The following is a 21132-nucleotide window of genomic DNA, read 5'->3' as shown; positions in this document are numbered from 1 at the left end:
AAACTAGCATAGTATACTATTATAATTTTACTATTCATTATTGCACGTCTAGTTTTTATGTGAATTATATTTTATTTTTACATAGCGTTAAAAATTTAAGAAAACTTGCATCTAGATTTTTATTTGTGGTAGCTTCTGCCATAAGGGTTACGCGGCACATTGGATAGTTTTCCAAGTTCCATGTTTATAAATTGAATGGCTTGGTAATTGTTTTTACAAGCAAAAAGTCTATGATTCAGATCATCAATTTATTGATTATCACAATCGCAAATTTCTGTGTCTCATGTTTATTTTATATAGGTATTGATTAAAATTACCGTGTCCTGCCAAAAATCTAAATTAGGATATTGACAAGTATCTTGGCAAATTATGGCTAAGGACTTAATTGTTTTTGTTCAGCCTTTTTTTAATTGACGTATAGGTATATTTTTTGTGTTTGATACATATTCAAAAAATGTGTTTTTCCAACATTAAAAGGCCTTTAAGTAGATAAAAGGGAATAAGTCCCTGTAGTGTACTTGAGGTATAAAGTTGTTGCAAGAAATGGCTTTCTTTGCTTCCTTATCTACTAACTCATTACCCAATAATCCTAAGTGAGCTTTTATCCAAACAAAGACTATTTTTTTGTTATATAGGCTAAGATTTACCAGAACAGCTTTAATTTTGAAAATGATTGGATGGTTTAAGTTTAGTTTAACTTAGAGTTTGTATGACTGATGTAGAGTCTGACAGAATTAAAGTATTCAAGCAATTTCATTTGCATCTAAAACTTATTTGAATCTTTAATTTAGGGATAGTAAATGCACATCCTGTGCCCTCTTTAGTCTTAGAACCATCTGTGTAAACTTGTAAGTAGTTTGGAAACTTATTAAGAGTGTCCATTAATATATTTTTATTTACATAACATAACACAATCTCTAAATTTGGGTATTAAAATACGTGGTTCAAAATAATTGATTCCTTATGGTAATCTATAAAACCAATACTCATTATTTTCCTCTATAAGCTGATGGATATGCTTAGTATTTACGTAGGCTTCCGCTAACGGTGGACTATTTTTATTAATCCAATATTTTATTGTTAATTTGGATATTCCAAGCCTATGGATTTTTTCAGCAAGAAAATTATTGTAAAACTGTGAATTTTTGAATAAAAATTTTTCAACATTTTTATTCGTGTATGTGGAGGTGGCTCATAAGTTTCTACTAGCAAGGCCTATATTGGAATTTTCTATGTTAAAATCTTCTGTTATTGTGTCTGAATCTACAGTTATTTTTTGGTGAATGGTTGAGACTCTAAGTTTAATATTATTTTCCGCACTTCATTCTGATACAAATTATAAATTTTTAACTTTTTATACATATTGAATAATTTGTTCTCATTTTGCATTGCACATGTTTTCATAAGTCAAGTTTTAATTTTTAAAAGAATACTTTTCATTTGGCGAGCTTTTTGCTTTTTTTAAATCCCACTTATATTTTCAATTTGCCACCTCTAATTCCTGTCTATTTTCACTAACCACTAATTAAAAATTTTTAGCATATTTTGTCCTGCATGATAACTATTAATTAGATAAAATTTGGAAACAACTAGTTTTAGATAAAATTTGAATATGCTTGGACTAGTTTTATAGGAGATTTTTTTATCAATTTGTGATTTTATAGTTCCTACTTCAAACATGTTTAGGGCTTTTACATGTTTGCAGGACAATTTGTATCATATAATCTATATAAGAAAGAGTTCAGCAGAAACGCCAAACATTTTTCTTCCCTTACATCTAACTACATACAAAGATAAGAGTTATTGCATTTGCAAAAAATACGAAAACAATTCAACATCCAACAACAAATGTTATTAAATTAAAAAAATATTAACAGGTGCTTGGCAAAACTGAAATCCACCTGATAATATGTAAAATAAGAAAGTGATTGTTTAAGTAATATTGTATTGTTAAAATTCCAAAAACATTATTAAAGGTGGGTGGTACCTGTTCGCTCTGAGCAATTTCCATGGTCGAAGCTCCATTACTTGGTACCACTGTGGTACCGTTATTCTCACTCATGTTAATTCATAAAATTCCTATAAAACCAAAAAAATCACCACCATCACAAAAGTGATCCGGAAAACCGCCGGCGAAAGCGTGGCGAGAAGCGCAAATAATAAATTTAACTTTTACCGCTCGAACTCGTGAATCGTTTTACACTGACCGACTGAAAGCAACAGCAGCGGCACAGCAGGAGGAACGAAATCGAAATTTGACTGATATCAGGAGAAAAACTGTTGTGCGCCAAGTGGCGGTAGATGGTTATTGGTTGAAGTACAAAAGGTGTACCGGTACCAACATCAACAGTATGTCATTGGAATGGCGAGATGTAGGTCGTACAAAAGATACAGCAACAGTATTTAGGAGGGGCAACTATTCAGTTATATGAGTGTATTTGCACATTTAGGAGGTGGAGCAAAGTATAATAGCTAGATTAGCTCCTTTTTGAAGATGAGATCTTTTTAGTACTCGTAGTTTTTCAGACGTTCGTTTTCGTTTTCACCATATGACCAATCGTCATAGACACCAACTGGAACAATTTTTGCTGTGTGCCACAGAATATAAATTTCACTACATTTTGCATACATGAGATTTCAATATACACTTCGAGTATCCAAATAATGAAAGAACACTGTTTATAAAGATGCTTGCTGCGTTTGGTTTGGAACCTACAATAAATTCGGAACCGACTTTTGTCAATCGAATTAGACAAGAGGTTATTATGACATAAAGCTGGTAATACGGTCATTTGCTGAGGGGGACAGGACATAAGGATGTCCGAATATAGAATGATGCGATTCGAAATCGGTTTGGATAAGAAGAAAGAGCTTCTCAAGAAAGAAACCCGAGGGCTACCGACTAGACCAAATTTAAAGAAGCCTTGATGAGTTTATGGGTACTCTAGGTGAAGCCATCTCTACCAAAGAGGAACTAGATACCGAGTTAGTACGGCTAAACAGTATAATTATCAATTCTTCGAGGCAGCATATCCTCCCGGAAGAGTTGGCAACAAGAGATTTCCCTGGTGGAACGACACTCTGGACCGTCTTAAAAAAGACGTAAGAAGGTCGCACCACTTTTCAAGGGGGAAACTCAAGAGAACTGGGATGTATACTTACCAGCTAAAAGGAAATTAAAAAACGAAGATTGACGCTGTAAAAGAGACTGCTAGCACAAGTTCTGCGGAGAGATAGGATGCCTGAAGAAAGGTGAATTATGGACCTTAAACAAAGAGGAGACTTAAAACTTACTTTTCTGAAGAAGGAAACGCTGCACCTTGCGGCGAGGAACCAGATCCGGAGCCGGACTGGAACCTCGCCAAAAATATAGTAACAAACAAAGCCGTAGCTTGGGCAGTGGGTGAGTTTGATCCATATAAGGCTGCGGGACCTCATAGAATCATAACCATGATGTTGCAGGTAGGCCTTGAAACAACATTGCCTTACTTAAAGAGAGCTTTTTGAGACCAGCATGTTCCACTAACACGGAGGGCGGCAAATGTGGTCTTTATCTCAAAACCGGGCAAGAAAGACCACCGCCAACCAAAGGCCTTTACCGCCTTTAGGGCAATAATCCTGACTTCATTTCTACTAAAGACTATTGAAAGGCTTATAGACAGGACACTCCGGCTCATCTGGTTAGGTGGGTCAAAACAGCGCTGGAAGACCGGAAGATCAGTCCTACAGTAGGAGACTGTCGTGTCAAGACCAGGGTGAAGGGCGGCTGTTCGCAAGGCAGTTGTCTTTTGCCACACCTCTGGTGTCTGGTGATGGACGGTCTCCTCAGGAAGCTAGAACTCGAAGAATTCTATGCACAAGCATACGCGGACAACGAACTAGTGACAGTCACGGGTAAATTCGTGAACACAGTCTGTAAGCGGATGCAAGCCGTGTGCAGGATAGTGGAACAGTGGTGTCAGGAGACAGGGCTGTCGGTCAATCTAGAAAAGACCGAGCTTATTGTCTTCACTAAGAGGCGGAATTTGACAGGCTCTAAATCTCCCATTATGTATCAGACTCACCTAACTTTGAGGCAGCAGGTCAAATACTTGGGAGTTACTTTAGACAGCAAGCTCACGTTTAAAACTCACGTCGAGCAGGCAGTAAATAAGACAACAGCCCTAATATGACAATTACAGTGAAAAATAGGATAAGATAGGGTCTAAAACCCCATGTTCTCCGTGGCTTTATACTGCAGTCATACGACTGAGGATCTCAGACGAATCCGTGGTATGGTGGCCAGCCGTATTGAAGCCGTATTCAACGCCCAAAAGCTGACCAGACTGCAAAGACTGATCTGTTTGGGAATTACTGGAGCCATGAGAACAACACCTGCGGCACCATTAAATATTCTTCTTGGGCTACCGGACTTCCCAGTCTAAATTGAGAGGGAGGCCATGGCGGCACATAAAAGGATAAAGGATAACGGAGAGTGGTGCAATGTTCACTTAGGACAAGGCCATATGACGATTGCTCTCAGCATGTGTAAGAGCATACCAATTCTGATATCCAGATGCACTACAGCGAGTAGCAAACTAAAGTTAAAGAAGGGGTTTTAAGTCGAAATCCCTACAAGGGAAGAATGGTTGGTGGTGAACCAAATTAAAGAGGCAAATGGTTTCCAGGCCTGGTACATAGATGGATCATGGATAAGAAGCACCAATTCGGCCGGAGCCGGACAAACGAAAAGTATTGGAAGGTAACAAGGGGATTTGCATCTACTCTGATAGTTAAGCTGACTTCAAGGCGATCCAGAAACCTAAGGCCAGCTCAGAGCTAGTTCAGGAATGCAGAGACGCATTTGCAGCACACAGGGAAGTGAGACTGAGGTAGGTCCCAGGACACCAGGGTGACGAGGTGACGAGAGCAATGAGCGGGCCGACGAACTGACAAGACAAGGTTCTGTTAGCCCCTTCGTAGGTCCCGAATCTTATTTCGGTCTCAGTAAAAAAACAAATCTTCCAGGAACTTAATAACTGGGCCTCGAAAAAAAAGGAAGAATTGGAGAAGGACAGAAGGATGTAGACAGGCCTAGGAAATATTACTAGACCATGACGGCCCTAAAGCAAGGCGACTGCTAGCAAAGACCCGACTGAGTATCAAAGACTTTGTCGGAACCCTGACTGGGCACAACTGTCTAAACAGGCATCTACACCTTCTTGGTATAAGAGAAAGCCCGCTCTGTCCAAATTGCGGAACAGGGGAAGAAATTTCATACCGCATACTAGTTATCTGTGATAGGTGGAGTCGCCTGAGAAGAAAAACTGTGCAAGCAACGACACTCCAACGGGAAGATCTTAAAGATCTGAACTGGGACAACGTGCAAGCCTTTATTAAAAGGACGGACCGACTCAGTGAAGATCGCGCATTGGAAGTGGAGGCGTAGGGGCGGGTGATTCTGGGGCTGGCGAAATGGGACTCCTTAGGCCTATACTTACCGAGCTCTATCTCCCACACTCTTACTACTACTACTACTACTACAATAAACGAAAATACAAGATTCATACAAAATAAAGGAAGCTGAATCGCTAATATATACAGCTATATATACACCTACATAAATACAAATTAATATTTCAGATAAGACATTAATACATTAGAAAAGGAAGTACATAATAGTGTATACCCAATTACTAAGGTATCTTACAAATTTTAACATGAGATTGGTCACACATGAGTTTCACGTCAAACCTTAGTAGTAAACTTCCTTTTCTAATGCATTAATCTCATATCTGTAATAATAATTTGCCAGTATGGTATACAAATATCATGAAATATAAAGGTTGCGTAGTAAAAATACATAGGTCATACCACACATCACAGAAATTACATTTTAAAGTTGGAAAATCACAACAGGTAAACGTTTATCAGAGATATTACAGTAAACAGGCAACAAACTCATTTAAAAGAGAACTGAAAGAGCAAGAATGAAATTTGGCGAGTAAAAGTGAGGTAAGTTATCAATGGAATCATTTTAGTTTATTCATATTTGCACTAAAACTTAAAGCTGGTAGGAAAAAATCAATGAATCTTTTTCAAACTGATCCTGCTGTTATTGAATGTAATAATGGCCTAGGTATAATATGCTATGAAAAAACTTGTAAAGGTGTAAGTAAGAAAGACTGTGAGATAAATATTGTGCTTTGGAGGTTTCCGAGAACTTGTTTTTCAGAGAAAATATCTTTAGACTGTCAAGTAGCCTTCCGGATTATCCTTATTATGACTATTCTAAAATGATAGAAAACGATTAATTTTTTTTTCAAACCAACTATTTTGATGAAATAACTGCCCTCTCAAAGTCTTTGAAAAAGCGTTTTAAAAACGTTAGTATTACGTATGATGAAACTGCATCGCTCTAGGGCTCTTTTTGAACTTATCCAATGCATATGCAGATGATACACTGGATAGAGGTAACATTGTTAAAGAACTTTATTTCGAGTCGTACCTTGCAGACGTCTGACATTACATATGTCGAAATTTGCAAAAATGGAATTAAAAAAAACATCAACATCATAGGATCCAAAACTCTGTAGGCGTCCCGCAGGGAAGTTTATTAGGACCTCCTTTATTAATAATTTTTAATAATGATTTATGGAAAATAACACAAGAACATCATAATGAGTATATGGACTTAACAAATTTAGCAGTTGACACAAATGGCGTGATTGAAGCATCGACATTGCATGAAATAATAAAAAAAATCAAACTTTTTTGCAAAAAATCAAACATGATTTAAACAAACTAAATTAATCGTTCATTAGTTCATTATTCAAAAAGAAATTATGAAAAATATGTACAAAATGAATCACACAAATGAATAAATAAAGCTAGTTGAAAGGTGTTTTGAAAAAAAAAAGACTTCTACAATATTTATATATATAAATAGTCTATATTTACATTGTTTGACTGTTTGTTTAGAATTTTTATTTAAAAACAAAGTTTTAATATAATTACAAAAAAATAATAAAATTCAGTCACATTCAACTAAAACTATAGAACTAAACTCTCCTAGACCTAGGTTAACGTGAACAGAAGATTTATTATTTTATTTATTTACATCATATGTGTTTTAATATTTTCAATAAGTTACCAACAACTTATGACACGATATTTCATTTAGTTGTTAAATTTTGTACAAATGTTAAATATTCTTTATTTATTAGAAATAAAGAAGAATCTAATGTAATCTAAAGGATTTGCCATTCGTATTTTTAAATAACTAGTTTACATCCTTTGCTGATAATATAACTCTTCTCTAACAGAGTTGCGATTTACAGCCTTCAATTATATGATTAATCAGGACTTATTCAACATTAAGAGATGGTGTGATTGCAATCCTTTATTATTCAGCAGAGGACAACAGGAACGAAGTTTGTTCCAATCCGGAATCTGGTGGGTCGATGCACTTCAAACTACCTCAATTGTATGGTACTAGATCATGGAATATTATGCATCTATAAGCAAATGGTTGGTTACCCAGGGAGACAGCAAACGCTCTTATATTGGCCGAAAGAAGATATAAAAGTGAAATGGAAAGAAAGAAGTCTACGACTACCTCGTGAGGCATTTGGAAATGCGTTATGGTCAGTCACATAAGATACTAGAAACATATCTGCTACATGCAATTGAAAAATCGATGCCAGAAGCGAAGTGCTTGCAAGAATTTGAAGCAGATATTGCACGTTTGGTTCGAATGGCAAATCCAGATCGAAAAGATGATGGAACGTTTGACAGTTCAAGCTTCAAAGTCTATTAGCACATCCACCTAAGTTAGTAGATACACTAACACTGGCTCTTGAATTTGAAGCTGCCAAGAACACAAACAAATGCCAGACTCGTGTTCGACAAAGGATTGCAGGAGGGGACGGCTTTGAGAAATCGGACGCAGGATCAGCAGTGTTGGTTGCTAAAAAAAAGCTATATGCGAAGGGGCGATCTTCGACCTTTAAACACTCAGCAACCTCAGTACATACTGGCCAGGTCTCCTCGCTGCAACACCATACCAAGAACTGCAAGCATTATCAGTGGGCAGAGAAAAAAGATGCTCCTTTGTTAAGAACCACCATCGCCGACGATACTTGGTAAAACGGGGATCTTACAAAAGACGAAGAGGAAGATCCCAATAGACAGACAGTCATATAGTGGATAAAGGAAGAAAAGAAGCCAACTTGGTTCTGCGTTTTTCCGAAAGCTTCCGAGTATTCTCCCAATGTGAAGTCATATTGGGGACAATGGGACTCCCTAATTATGAAAGATGGACTCTGATAAAGAGGAAAGAAGGCAAATCGCTGTGCCTAACTATATGATTTCAGAGTTGCTAGAGGAAATCCGTGTCAGGATGACAGAAAAAGTCTTTAGTGATCCAGCTGAGTATGCTTTGGCACATTGTGTAGCTTAGGATTTGCAAATGTCTTGAAAGATAGGTTTACCGCAAAAATTCAAGAGCTGCATCAGTCTACCCTATAGTCGGGTAATCCCTTTAGTTAATTGATGAAAAAATTGGTGGAAAGATGTTCTACCTGGCGTACGGATTCGAGAACTTGGAATGGAGGATAATTTACAGCATGTTAGCGGTCTTTAGGTTTACAGGCGTGCAAGTTCTGGCGTGCTCTTATACTTACTCGTCAACGTTTTTGCTTGAGAAAAACGTGGATTGTTACTTCTACAACAGGTCCTGTAACAAAAGAGAAATCTTCCGCCGATATCGATATCCATCATCTTTTGAAACAATTTGGGATGAAATGAGCTTAGGAGGGGGGGCAGTTAATCTTGATAGCCGTGAATATACCAGCTGTTCTCGGAAATCATCTCATCCGCCGCCTAGACCCGAAGGTGCGACAAAGATGGAATGAGCGTCAGACACGCATCAGTTGACTATTTTTGTGCATCGGGTGTTTTAATTCACAACTAAAAGAACAGTAAAAATTCTACAGTATTCTCTCTTTTATCAGTGCAAGCAATAATCTCTAAAATTCTTCAAATTACTTCTCTGAAGAATTTTTCTGCTTCAAATATGGATGACGTAAAAATTTTCAAATAAAATCGGAAAAATGTTAAAATTTAATTTTTTTAAATATTTAAACAACTTTGAGAAATTCATAATCAATTGGATAATTCTATAAATTATTCATAGTCTAATGTAATCTTACAAAAAAAATCGGCGTTTTATCTAGTATTCTTAAAACCAAATTAAAAAGTATGCTGATGGAAATGCTGTTGACATCCTGCAAAGAATGTCTCTTAAAGAGCAAGAAGTCTAGATAGTCTCTAGAAGTCTAGATCACCTATATAGTATAAACGTATGTACGTGTTTTTGATATATCCTTGTTTAAGTCATAAATTAAATTGTATTTTAAATTTATATTTAACATATATCCATTAATTAAATAAGGTATTTGTCAATGAATTAAATAAATATTAAATTAATTAAACAACATTAATTTTTATATAGTAACTTTTTAATTGATTTCTATCAATATCAATAATACAAAGCGAGGCCATGATTTGTCCAGACATATTGTCATTACGATAATTAAGATAACGTTGAAAATATATTTGTTTTTAAGCTTTTAATTTGACATTTGCAAAGGGTTTACGGAAATCCTAAAATCCTTGCCTGTTATAAATTAATTAAAAAGTACGTGGATTTGGTTGTTAATGATATTCTAATAGTAATCTATAGACGATCGTAAAGCATAAAAATCGATTTTTTAATGAACATAATAAAATTAGGTATAGCTTAATTCGTAATAAGTGATCATAAATTTTAATTTAACGATTGTAATGCATGCTATAAAAGGAACCTATTATTACTTGCATAAAAACTTAGAAAAGATATAAAATATTATTTTAATAACAGGGTGTCCCAGAATTCATTAGACACTAAATATCCAAGCTCTTCTATATGCCGAAGAAAAATATATGTAATTTGTTTAATGGTATTTTTCTTAGGTTATTGAAGAGTATAGGGGTCTCAAAAGTTTAATTTTTCAATTTAAACATAATTTTTTAAATAGTATATTTTTTAGTTATGTTTTCTCTGGTTATACTCTATTCAATTAGCAGATACCACAAACTATCTAACTGATATCTACAAAATGTTCAATTGCTATCTTTCCATGTCATTTAAGTTCGAAGCTAAGTAAGTTATATTAATTTCCACTGGATATACTAATTTAAAAATCAATATGAATATCCATTATTGAACATCAATAAGAAATAATATTGGATACATTACTTACATACAAATAAATTCAGTTTATTTTTAGTAATGTATTTAAGGGCAAAAGAAAAGTACAATAATTAAAATACTCCTCATATAAAGGCAAGGAATTACAAATATACAGTTGTTTTTCAGTACGACCGACCGTTGATTGAATATTTGGGAAGATGCGTAACCTTATGGGCGAAAATGTATCTTCAAAAGTACCCGACAATGGTATGGCCTGGAAATTTTCCATAGGCGTGTGCCAACAGTTGCTGCAGTAGGGACAAAACCCAGTGTTGCCGCTTGAGTACAATTGGATACATTTTGCTTATCATAGTACAAAAATACATTTTCTGCTAAATTTTCATATCCACACTCAAGACAAAAAAATATGTTTCGATATCTGACCCTTATAGAGGTTGTGTTGTCCACGTTCAAGCATAACCTTGAACTTTTCACTCTCTGTTGGCTTTGGTCTCAACTATATTATTCAATATAGCTGTATCAACAGTTAGTGTAACTTACAAAAGGCAAGTGCGTTAGTCGGCGATTTCCCTAACCTTTTTACGGTAGCTTAGACCCAGCTTAAAAATCACATCTATTTTTCAAATTAAGATCTTTAGGGTTTTAGTATTTTCTGCGTTTTCGACCCCACTGACTTCAACATCATCTGCTTCAACAGTGCCATCGTTCGGCCTTAGTTCAGTTTTACCTTCTTCGAGAGTACCATCCCCCATAGCCACTAAAAAAGGTAGTACTGTCAGTGATTCTGACTGCTATTCTTCATAAGCAGACCAAAGTAATGAGAAATGAAAAGGTATAAAAAGAAAAAAATATATCTAGTCCATTATTTAAATCGGTGGTAAGTTTAGTTTAAATGGTGTGAAAAAGTAGCAAATAGCAACCAAGAGATTGAGATAGAATTGCCTGAAAAATTCAGAAAAAAAATCGCCTTAAGTCCAACCTAATACGAATTTAGAGGTTTAGAAAAAAGAAGATCGAAACATTTATTTCAGAAGGAGGGCTTAAACTAGCTGCGATAGTAGCAAAGCATGATTCATCTTTTAAGATCATGAACATTTTTTCAAATTTAATTAATTCTATGACAAAAATAACAATTCAAGCATCAATTAAATATCCAGGAGTTATAACCCTTTAGATTAAAGTGTTTACTACTTTACCTTGACCTATCAACGTAAATAAAAAAAAGGTTTTCATTTAAGAATGAAACATACAAACAACTGACTTTGAGAGATCCACAAAACATTTTTTCTGGTTTAAAAACCCTTTCCATAAATAACTTTGGTCAAATGCTTTCCCAATATGATAGATGAAGATTGATGGCGAATGTCTACGTAAACCAAAATTTAATATGACCCTGGAACTAAATTGGGGTCGCTGTCACTTCCAGATGGCGGCTTTACTACCAATAAGCGCGAGTCACTGGAGGTCATGCTGCGCACTTACTTCCCAGACTCCAACTCATCTCGCGATCCTCCTAACTGTTTTCGGGCTCCGATTCGCTTAGAGTACAAGACTGCTAGAAGAATAATTACCTATGAGAGGGTGAAATGGGCAATCAAGACATTCCTCCCCTTCAAATCTCCGGGCATGGATGGATTATATCCATGCCTTTTGCAAAACGGGTTAGAAGTACTAACCCCACACATAGTCAGACTATTCAGGACCTCCCTTGCTCAGGGCTACATTAGTTATGGCGTCAAGTGAAAGTCGTCTTTACTCCAAAACCCAGAAAAGGCGATTTTACAGATCACAAATCGTACCGACCTATCAGCCTTACCAGCTTTATGCTGAAGGCGATGGAGAGGCTGATTGATCGGTACCTTAAGGAAAGCATCCTGGTCAAAAAACCACTGCATGTGCACCAATACGCCCAATCAGGCAAGCAAATCCACGGACCTGGCCCTACACCACCTCGTGAGGAAGGTGGAGGGTGCTCTGGGTAGTGGCAAGGCCTGCTTGGGTGCGTTTCTAGACATTGAAGGGGCGTTCGACAACACCCCTTTTGCAATAATCTGCCAAGCACTCGAGAGCCGCTGCTCAGAACCCTGTTTGGTTTGCTGGATAGAGGCCATGCTCTCGCAACGTCATATATCCGCCCAGCTTAACAGCGAGATTGTCAAAACGTTAGCGGCTAGGGGCTGCCCGCAGGGAGGAGTATTGTCCCCTACCTTGTGGTGCCTTGTGGTCGACAACCTGATAAATCTTTTAAACAATGCTGGCTTATACACACAGGCCTACGCTGATGATTTGGTAATCCTTTGCCCGGGGAAAGACGCAGTCTCAATGCGGGGCCCTATGATGAGAGCCCTGCGTATGGTGGACATATGGTGCCTCTCGGAGGGCCTCAGGATTAACCCCAAAAAAGCAGAGCTCCGACTATTCACGAGGAGATGTCACTTTGGCACGCCCCCTGTTATATCTCTAGGTGGCGTGCAGCTGCATTACTCCAGGACAGTTCGATTTCTGGGAATCAAGTTAGATTCCAAACTCTCCTGGTACGATCATGCAGACACCAGAATCAAGAAGGCCACCTGCGCGCTATGGGCCTGCAGGCGGGCTTTCGTCAATACCTGGGGTCTGTCTCCTAAGATCCTCCACTGGATCTACTCGCGCATTGTAAGAATCCTTCTCACATAAGGGGCTATCGTTTGGTGGCCATGTACGGAGAAAGCGAAAATTCGTGCTCAACTGGACAGAGTCCAACGTCTTGCATGTCTCAGCATAACGGGTTCCATGCGAACGGCGCTAATTAGAGCGCTTGAAACTCTGCTGATCCTTCCGCCTCTGGACCTCGTTGTGCAATTCGAGGCAATGAGGACTGGGCACAGGCTATACGTCCTCGGCGAACCACGTGCTGGCGAGACCGTTCACGCAAAAATTTGGTCACGGGCCATACAGGAATGTCCTCTCGTGCTGATGGGCAGTGACTGCATGGCTCCAGTGACTATGGACTGCGAGGGATTCGTGACGCATATTGCAGGCAGAGAGAAGTGGCAGCATTCCAACAGACCTGCATTGCTAAATAGGGGGACCATCTGGTACACAGATGGCTCCAGAATGAATAACAGAACTGGATCAGAGCTTTGTGGTGGGATCCCACATACCAGTAGGGCATACTCGCTGGGGGAGAACGCCACTGTCTTTTAGGCCGAACTATTAGCTGTATTAAAGTGCGGACAGAAAATCCTAAGCTGCGGACACCGCAATACAGTCGTATCAATATGCTCCGACAGCAGAGCTACCATTAAGGCTATTACGGCCGCAAGGTAAGCTCCAAGCTTGTACTAGAGTGCATAAAAGTCCTAAAAAAACTGGTGGAGGTTGGCTGCAGGGTCCAGCTCGTCTGGATACCTGGCCACGCAGGCCATGCAGGTAATGAGGAAGCGGACTCTCTTGCCAGACTGGGATCCGCGAATGTGCTGATGGGGACGGAACCCATAATTGGTTTCGCCAAATGCGTAGTGGTCGCGTCAATAAATGGTCTGCTGGACAAGTGGACCCACCGAAGATAGACTGAGTCCCCTGGTATGAGACAGGCCAAAGCGCACATAGGTGGGCTCTCGGCCTGTCTCACCAAAAATCCACTACTACCTGGACTGCCAATTCAATAAAAGGTAAATGACCGCTACTAGGTGGCCGCCATTTTGCGCGATTGTGTCTTTTCGATGTTGGTCACTCTGACAAAATTCAGTTGTGCCAATTGTAGGGAAACAAAACAATAAAAGTTTTTCGGAGGTTATGCTTACAAACACAAAATAGAAAGTTACATTTAGTTAGGAATTTAAGATAGTTGAGTTAGATCTGAGAGTTATCTTGTACATTTCTTTAAGAATTTCGTTAAAATTTATGAAAGAAATCTTCGCCTAAAATAAGATAAATTTTCAAATAACTTGGGATAAATGCATGCATAAGCAAGGGTTTATATAAATTACAAGACAGTGTAATTATATGTCTGGATCAGCCATGACAGAATAACCCGGTAGGTTAAATCATTCAAACTCAACAGAGTTCAGCCATAAGTACTCATTAATCCTACCACAGCAAGGTCTGTGTTCCTAAAAATGTACCTCCAGTTCAACGAGCTTATAGCTCATGTACTTTATTAAAATATAGTAAAACAAATTCATTTTCATCTTGAGAGTTTTTAGATTTAATAAATTTCTGAGTATCCCACACCACGTTAGGGGACTTGATTCTTTATCAGATATTGCTCCCGTGAGATTTTAAAAGTTATTGGCTATTATGCCTTTTGGACATCATTTTTTTTCTAAACTAGTAGCTAATTTAGAGCAACTATTCCTAAGGTTTTGTTCGTATCAAAAGAAAGGATATTATTTACGGTTAATTGACATCATTAATTTTCGACCATTTTTGCACCTCTTGAGAGGTATCAAAAGCGATAATTTCGATAACCGTATTTTGAAAATATATCTTCGGTGTTTTATATTTCTTAAAATATTTAGTTTCTAAATAAAGTAATTATATATTGTATAATGTATATCGTTTTTATATTTTGGCTTAATTTCAAAACTGATCACAAATTAAATAATTAAATTAGACACTTTTATTGTGCTGTATAAACCAGGAAAAAAATCAGAATCATTTTTCAAAATCTAGGCTTTTTTTTAAACTTATAAAAGAAAAAATATCATAAAAGAAATTTGTCCATTATTGTATTTCTTACAGTCACCGAGATCCCAAAGTGGGCCCGGAAACAGTTTGTTTATTTGGATAAAGAATAAAGGAATAAATTAGAATTTAGAAAGGATCTTAAAAAAAATAGGCACAGAAAATGTAATTTAGACACACCACATATAAAATCATTGATAATATTGCTAAAAGCACAATTAAAAAAAATATATCATAACTAAATTTGGAACACACTGTATATGCTTTGAGCGTTTGACCTGCGCCGTGTACACTAGTCAACTAAATGCTAAAAAATGGTTATAACACACACAGATAAAAGCAAAGCCCAAGTAAAAATAATAACCAACGATACTAATTTAAAGAATGCTTATTTATATTCCTATTTGTGGAATCATTACACAATATTAAACTGACATGAGTACTTACAGCAACAAAAGTATGTGACATATCCCCGCGACCAACGCATTTATCCTGTCCGAAAATGTCACTGAAATAATAACTGGGCACTTTTGAATATTTATATTCGTAACTTCTGTTATTTGACATTTTCAACTATTAAATGCCTTCCTTTTACTTTCAGAGATCGCGATGGTAATAATGCAATCTTTTACTATAATTACCGGCGTTAGCGCAACATAGCTTTAAAGTGGTTATTTCGTAACTTTCTCTAAAAGCCCGCGGATTTTGTTTAGTGATGCGGGATTTTTATTGTTTATGTTTGTTAATAACGTTTTTGTAGATTAATATCTAGTTTAATGCAGGAAATAAAAGCATATTTATTTATTTATTAACCGATCAAGCTCAATACAAAATTATGCAAGTAACTATAAATACAAGCTCAAATAACAACAATTAAAATTAAACAAGAAAAAAGAAAGAGAGTATACAAAGATTCTTGGACAATCTACTTAGTTTATAAATGAAGGCCAGATAAAGCTCCCATAAAAGGCTGCAAAGCTTGAAAAGAATCAAGGCTATGTAGCTCAAGCAGTTTTAATGTTCGAGGAATGAATTAATTTTTGGCATAGTTTGTCTTGTAAAAAGGTACGTGCAAAGTTTGGATGGAATGTGTATTGCGAGATGGTACATGTAAGATGATTTATGAAGTGATATATGGACAATCTATATTTAAATGGACTAATCTATAAAGAATGTTTAAGTCTTTCTGCTTTGTTCTAGCTGATGTCTGATGATGTTAAAGGTTTCAAGATCAAGGATTGAGCAGAGAGTCTTATAATAAAATTCTTGATTATTTTAAAACTTGCAGTGAGTTTACCTGCAAAGTTTTCGCTGAACTCTTTCCAGTCTGTAAATATGAATTATATAAATTGGGCTCCAGAGAGAGGAGACATACTACAAATGGGTTCTGACAGAGGCAAAGCATAGTGTTTTAGTGAAAGTACTATGATTACAATTTCTGGTCCTACGTTTAATGAATCCTAGCAACCTTAGAGACTTATTAATAATATGATTCATATGTGCAGTGAAGTCTAGGTTGGAATCAAGTAGCAGTCCCAAATCTCTTATATGTTGGACACACGCTAAAGGAATATTGTTTATATGATAAATAAAGTTACGTGGTTGTTTTGCCCTAGATAATTTGATTTGGTGGCATTAAAGTGCCAGATTATTAAGGTCATCCTGAAGTACAAGGCAGTCAGCTGAGCATGCCCCTCGCCTGAACAACATATAAGGTCGTTAACAAAGAGGAGAAAATGGCTAGGGTCAAAACCAGAATTTGACCCTAGTCTTTGATGAAAAAGTTGAACAGCAGAGGACCCTGGTGAGACCCCTGTGGCTCCCGCATTAGGAGACTGCTAATGCGGAAGATGTGAAGATGTTAACCCGTACAATTTGAGTTCTACCATCAGTGAGGTAGCTCCATAGTCAGTCCAAAAGGAAACCCGATATGCCAAGACTAAGAAGTTTATTGAGTAAGATCTCTTGATTTACCCTGTCAAATGTCTTGGAGAAGCCTGTGTAAATAAAATGAATTGCAACTGCGAGTATATGAACATACATGAGCAAGTTCAGATTTGCTGATAAATGTTGTTTAAAACCAAATTGTTCCTGAATAATTACATTTCAGAGCCAAAGAGGAAGAGTGAGCTTTGCAACTAAATTTTCAAAAACTTTAGGGATGGTGTTTAAAATACATAATAGGTGATAATTTTTTACATCCAAGGTATTACCAGACTTATGGATAGGAACCACATGCTTAAGTTGTGAGAATTGAAATTATTTCTGCAGGCATGTTTATGGGTTGAGTGGTGTACACAGAGCCAAAATAATCAGCAATAAGTTTAAGTATAAGACCAGAATTCCGGAGATTTTGATACAATGCTGCCTCAGTATCTCTAATATAGTCCTCATAACAAAGCCTGGTGGAAATTTTATGAAAATGGTAAAAATGTTGGTAATCAAGGGGAGGTCTAGTTTCTTTTTCTAGTTTCTAGAATTTTTTATGAGCAGCCTTTTTATGGATAATTTGTAATTTAAGATCTTATGAAAATCGTCTGGGGAACTTCCTACTGGCAATCTCTTTAAATGGTACAAACATATTCAAAATATTATAAAGAATATCATAAAAAATATTTAATATTTCCTCAATGGTTTTGTTGGATAAGATGTTGTCCCATGGTACAGATCCAAGATGTTCATTTATAATGGTGAAGTCTGCTGCTTTGAAGTCATAATAGTAGTCAGTTCCTTGTGGATTATTATTGTTGCAGCTGCGCCTTGATACTTGGAACTACAGTGTAGGATGGTTACTATACATGGAATACTTGGTGTATTCGCTAACATCTGATTTGAAAATATGGCTTTTGGATCATGGAAGTTTTAGATATGTGCATGATCTTATTAATTTCAGCTGATGTTGAAATTAATAAACATAGTTGTTGACTGTTGGATGAGTAGTAAAGCAAAGATCATCAATGGATCATGTGGCTTTAGGAAGATTGAAGTCATCCTGAATACAAATCTCTAGATTGGAAAATAGCTGAGGAATCTCGTCTAGGTTATGACTTAAATTTTCATATTTCTCTAATGGTGAGTTGGGTGGTAGATAAACATATCCTAGAAGCATCTGATGGTTTCCTGTTCGTATTTTTACAAGCGCCTGTTTAATGTTGTTCCTGAGATGAAATTAGACAGCTTGCTATTAATGTGTGAATTGTTATTAAGAATCCTCCAAGACATTCAGCATTTCTTGTATCCAAGATCACCATCATGGAAACTATCATTAGTAATATTATCACTAGTTTTTGATTTGTTTTTTGAATTTACAATCTTATTTTGATTTAAAGCCCTTTAATAATTTACTAGGTACTTTTTTCTTTCTTCTGTATAATGAAAATGTACTTGTCGATAATATCTTTGCTTGTACCAGACATATCTTTGATATAATTTGAATAATCTTTTATATCCTTATTAATCCAGTTTTCTGTTTTTTAGCCTAGTTTTTTAAGCCTAGAAGTATGAATTGAAAATGCTTTATCAAACCAACAAAAGAATATGTTATAAAAACAGTCGTATTTATCATTTAGTGAGTGCTCAACATATGCTGCATTCTCAGTTTTAATCTAACGTTTCTTCAATTTCAATTGAAGAAATCATTGATATTCTCGTAGTACGGAATGATAGCCTCCAACTCAACTGCTTAGAAGTAAATTTTTATTTATTCCAAGTAGCTAAGTATATTGAAACAGCTTTTATGGGATAAACAGAGCATCAGCCATAATTCTACTGCCCTTCATTATGTTATTGTAAGCAATTATTTTACAAAGACGCCTAGACTATTAAATTCTGGATTTAAAAAATATTGAGTAACTGAATGTATTGAAGTGAGAAAGCAATGTTGTTCAAGGCGTGGCCTTCTAAATGAGCGTTATACAAAGACAACACTGTCAGGTGACAATGCATCAGAGGCAGAGAGAAAACATAATTGGACGGTCTTGTTTTATAGTCCAGGCACTAATGACGTTTTCGTTTTCTATCTATCTTGATTTTTAATTCCTGTCCAAAGTAATCAGATATATGTGACTTTCGAGTAACACATGAAAGATGTTCAGGGTGTAGATTTGAAAAAATATTGTCAACACGAGTACCAGACCGGTCGGTGTCACCCTTGTCATCTCCTCTACATGCGACATCATACCATAGGTACAAAACAGTTACAATAGAGAAAAAACAGCATCATCCTATACTGCACAGCTAATATTAAAATCACCAGAAGCAATTAAAAACTTATTAGTTCAATAAAGAGGCTCTAAAATTTCATTTAATTTAAACATAAATACACCAATATTACCTTTTAGTGACCTATAAATACATATTAATATTATTGATGTAGAGTATAGTGGCAGCTTAGAAATGCAAAACTCACACTCTTTTACCACACAAGACAGCAGAACTTCCAATTCTAATATTTTATTGTGTATACTTTGTGTATTAAGAAAAAAATTCGTAATGTAAATTTGTTTGCAATGTTTTTAATTTTACATTCAGAATTTGTGTGGTAGCATTCATCTTGCAGGGTAAAAATATTTGTTCCAGCGATCACATCTAAATCAGTTAGTGATTCAGACCCTAAGGTTTTTGGAAGAAATTGTTTATTGATTATGGTATTGCAGTTATTATTATTAACGAAGACGATCTACGATATATATTCCTGAGAATGATTTCATAGAGATCGAAACATCGATAGAATATATAATTGATCGTCTAAAGTAGTTTTTTTACCTACCTATATCCAACAAAAGAAAAAATTAAGCAAAAAATTGAACCAACATCTCGGTAGTTAAATCTAATATTAATTAATATCAAATTTTTTATCTTTTGTATATTTCTTTGATTCTTCCAAAAACTCAGAGGTGACTTTTCTAATTTGTGTTAAAGGGTGATCCTAATAAAATGCAATAATAGAAAATAAATCTATAATATATAATAATATGTCCATTATCGAATACATTTTAAGAATTGCCCTCTTCTACCTCTACTGTTAACAAAAGAATCCATGCATTATCAAAATCAACCGAACAAGTTATTCATGTAGCTATACGCATTAATCTTCATTTAATATAAACGCAATTTCCTTAAGTTTACGTAATTTCAAAGTCGTTCCTTTCCTGAAATTAAGGAAGCCAACCCGTTTATTCTATGGTTATTGTCAAATGCATGTTGTGTAATTTTTGATTATGAAAATTGACATTGATTGTTTTTTATGAAAGTTTTATGTTCATTAATTTTTTTAATCATCGTCTAGAGGTTTCAACTATGTTAAATTGACAACAGCCACAATTTTATATAATAAATATATAATAAAAATTTTATATATTACTTCTTATTGAATTTAAGTTCATTATGCATTTTAATTGATATATTTTAATGTAGTATGCAATTTAAAAACAGTTCTTATATTAAATGTTTTAACAATTTTCTTAATTTTATCAGAAACCCCAGGAATAAATGGCAAAATAACATTTGTTGCAGAAAGTGGTTGATTTGATTTTATAATTATAATATATTATTATTTTATCATTTTTTCTTTTTAATAATTAAGCGTATAAAATAGTATTTTCTAAAATGATATTTATTTAAGTAGTGACGTAATACGCAACAAAATAGGTAACTGAGTCCAGTGTTCTTACATCAAATATAGGTTTATCGCATCTAAGACAATAAAACGTCAGCGGTTAAAATCCATTAAACCCAAAAGTATTTACAAGAATATTTTTTAAAGCTTTCGAAAAAGAAAATATATTCTAGTTTCAAAATATTTATGAACTTGATATTAAATAGAAAGACTTTACCATCTACGTTCTAAGTATATTCGATTTTTGAATATTCTTTCAGTGAAAATTCTTAGAATGCCTGAATAATACGTCTCATAATTACGTCTAATAATTATATGTATAAAGGAAGCACATTAAAATCCCCTTCGCGTATTTTTACTGTTCAAGTGAATGAAGTTGGATTAAGAAATGAAATGATAATTTGTAAGCAATTCCTATAATCCAACCTCACGTAACATGAAATAATTACACCTAATTTTAATATAAAATCTTTATAAAAATATGTTATTTTATATAATTATATTTATTTCATATATTATAATTAATTCATATGAAACCTATTTATTCAAGTTCCTTGAAATATGAGTGGTAAGCGTCTGTTAAAAATTTTCAAATGAAGGAATGTGGGGTTAA

The 21132-nt window shown here is 35.4% G+C and overlaps 1 protein-coding gene across 2 annotated transcripts in view; it reads right to left on the bottom strand.

Moving 5' to 3' along the window:
* The window catches only part of LOC126743478 (venom dipeptidyl peptidase 4), a 111115-nt gene extending 95730 nt beyond the window's left edge, over nucleotides 1-15385 (bottom strand). Inside the window, exon 1 of one of the 2 annotated variants that reach the window (XM_050450581.1) lies at nucleotides 15350-15385. In XM_050450581.1, coding sequence (XP_050306538.1) covers nucleotides 15350-15370 — 21 coding nt within the window. In that variant the 5' untranslated portion in view covers nucleotides 15371-15385. Of the gene's footprint in view, nucleotides 1-1987; nucleotides 2324-15349 lie in introns of those variants that run through there. The other variant, XM_050450582.1, reaches the window with a different exon arrangement.
* Nucleotides 15386-21132: the final 5747 nt, after the last annotated feature.

Source organism: Anthonomus grandis, chromosome 13 (genome assembly GCF_022605725.1).
Source record: "Anthonomus grandis grandis chromosome 13, icAntGran1.3, whole genome shotgun sequence".
Taxonomy (NCBI): Eukaryota; Metazoa; Arthropoda; class Insecta; order Coleoptera; family Curculionidae; genus Anthonomus; species Anthonomus grandis.
Note: the sequence above shows the minus strand (reverse complement) of the source record. Positions and strands in the feature narration are given on the sequence as shown.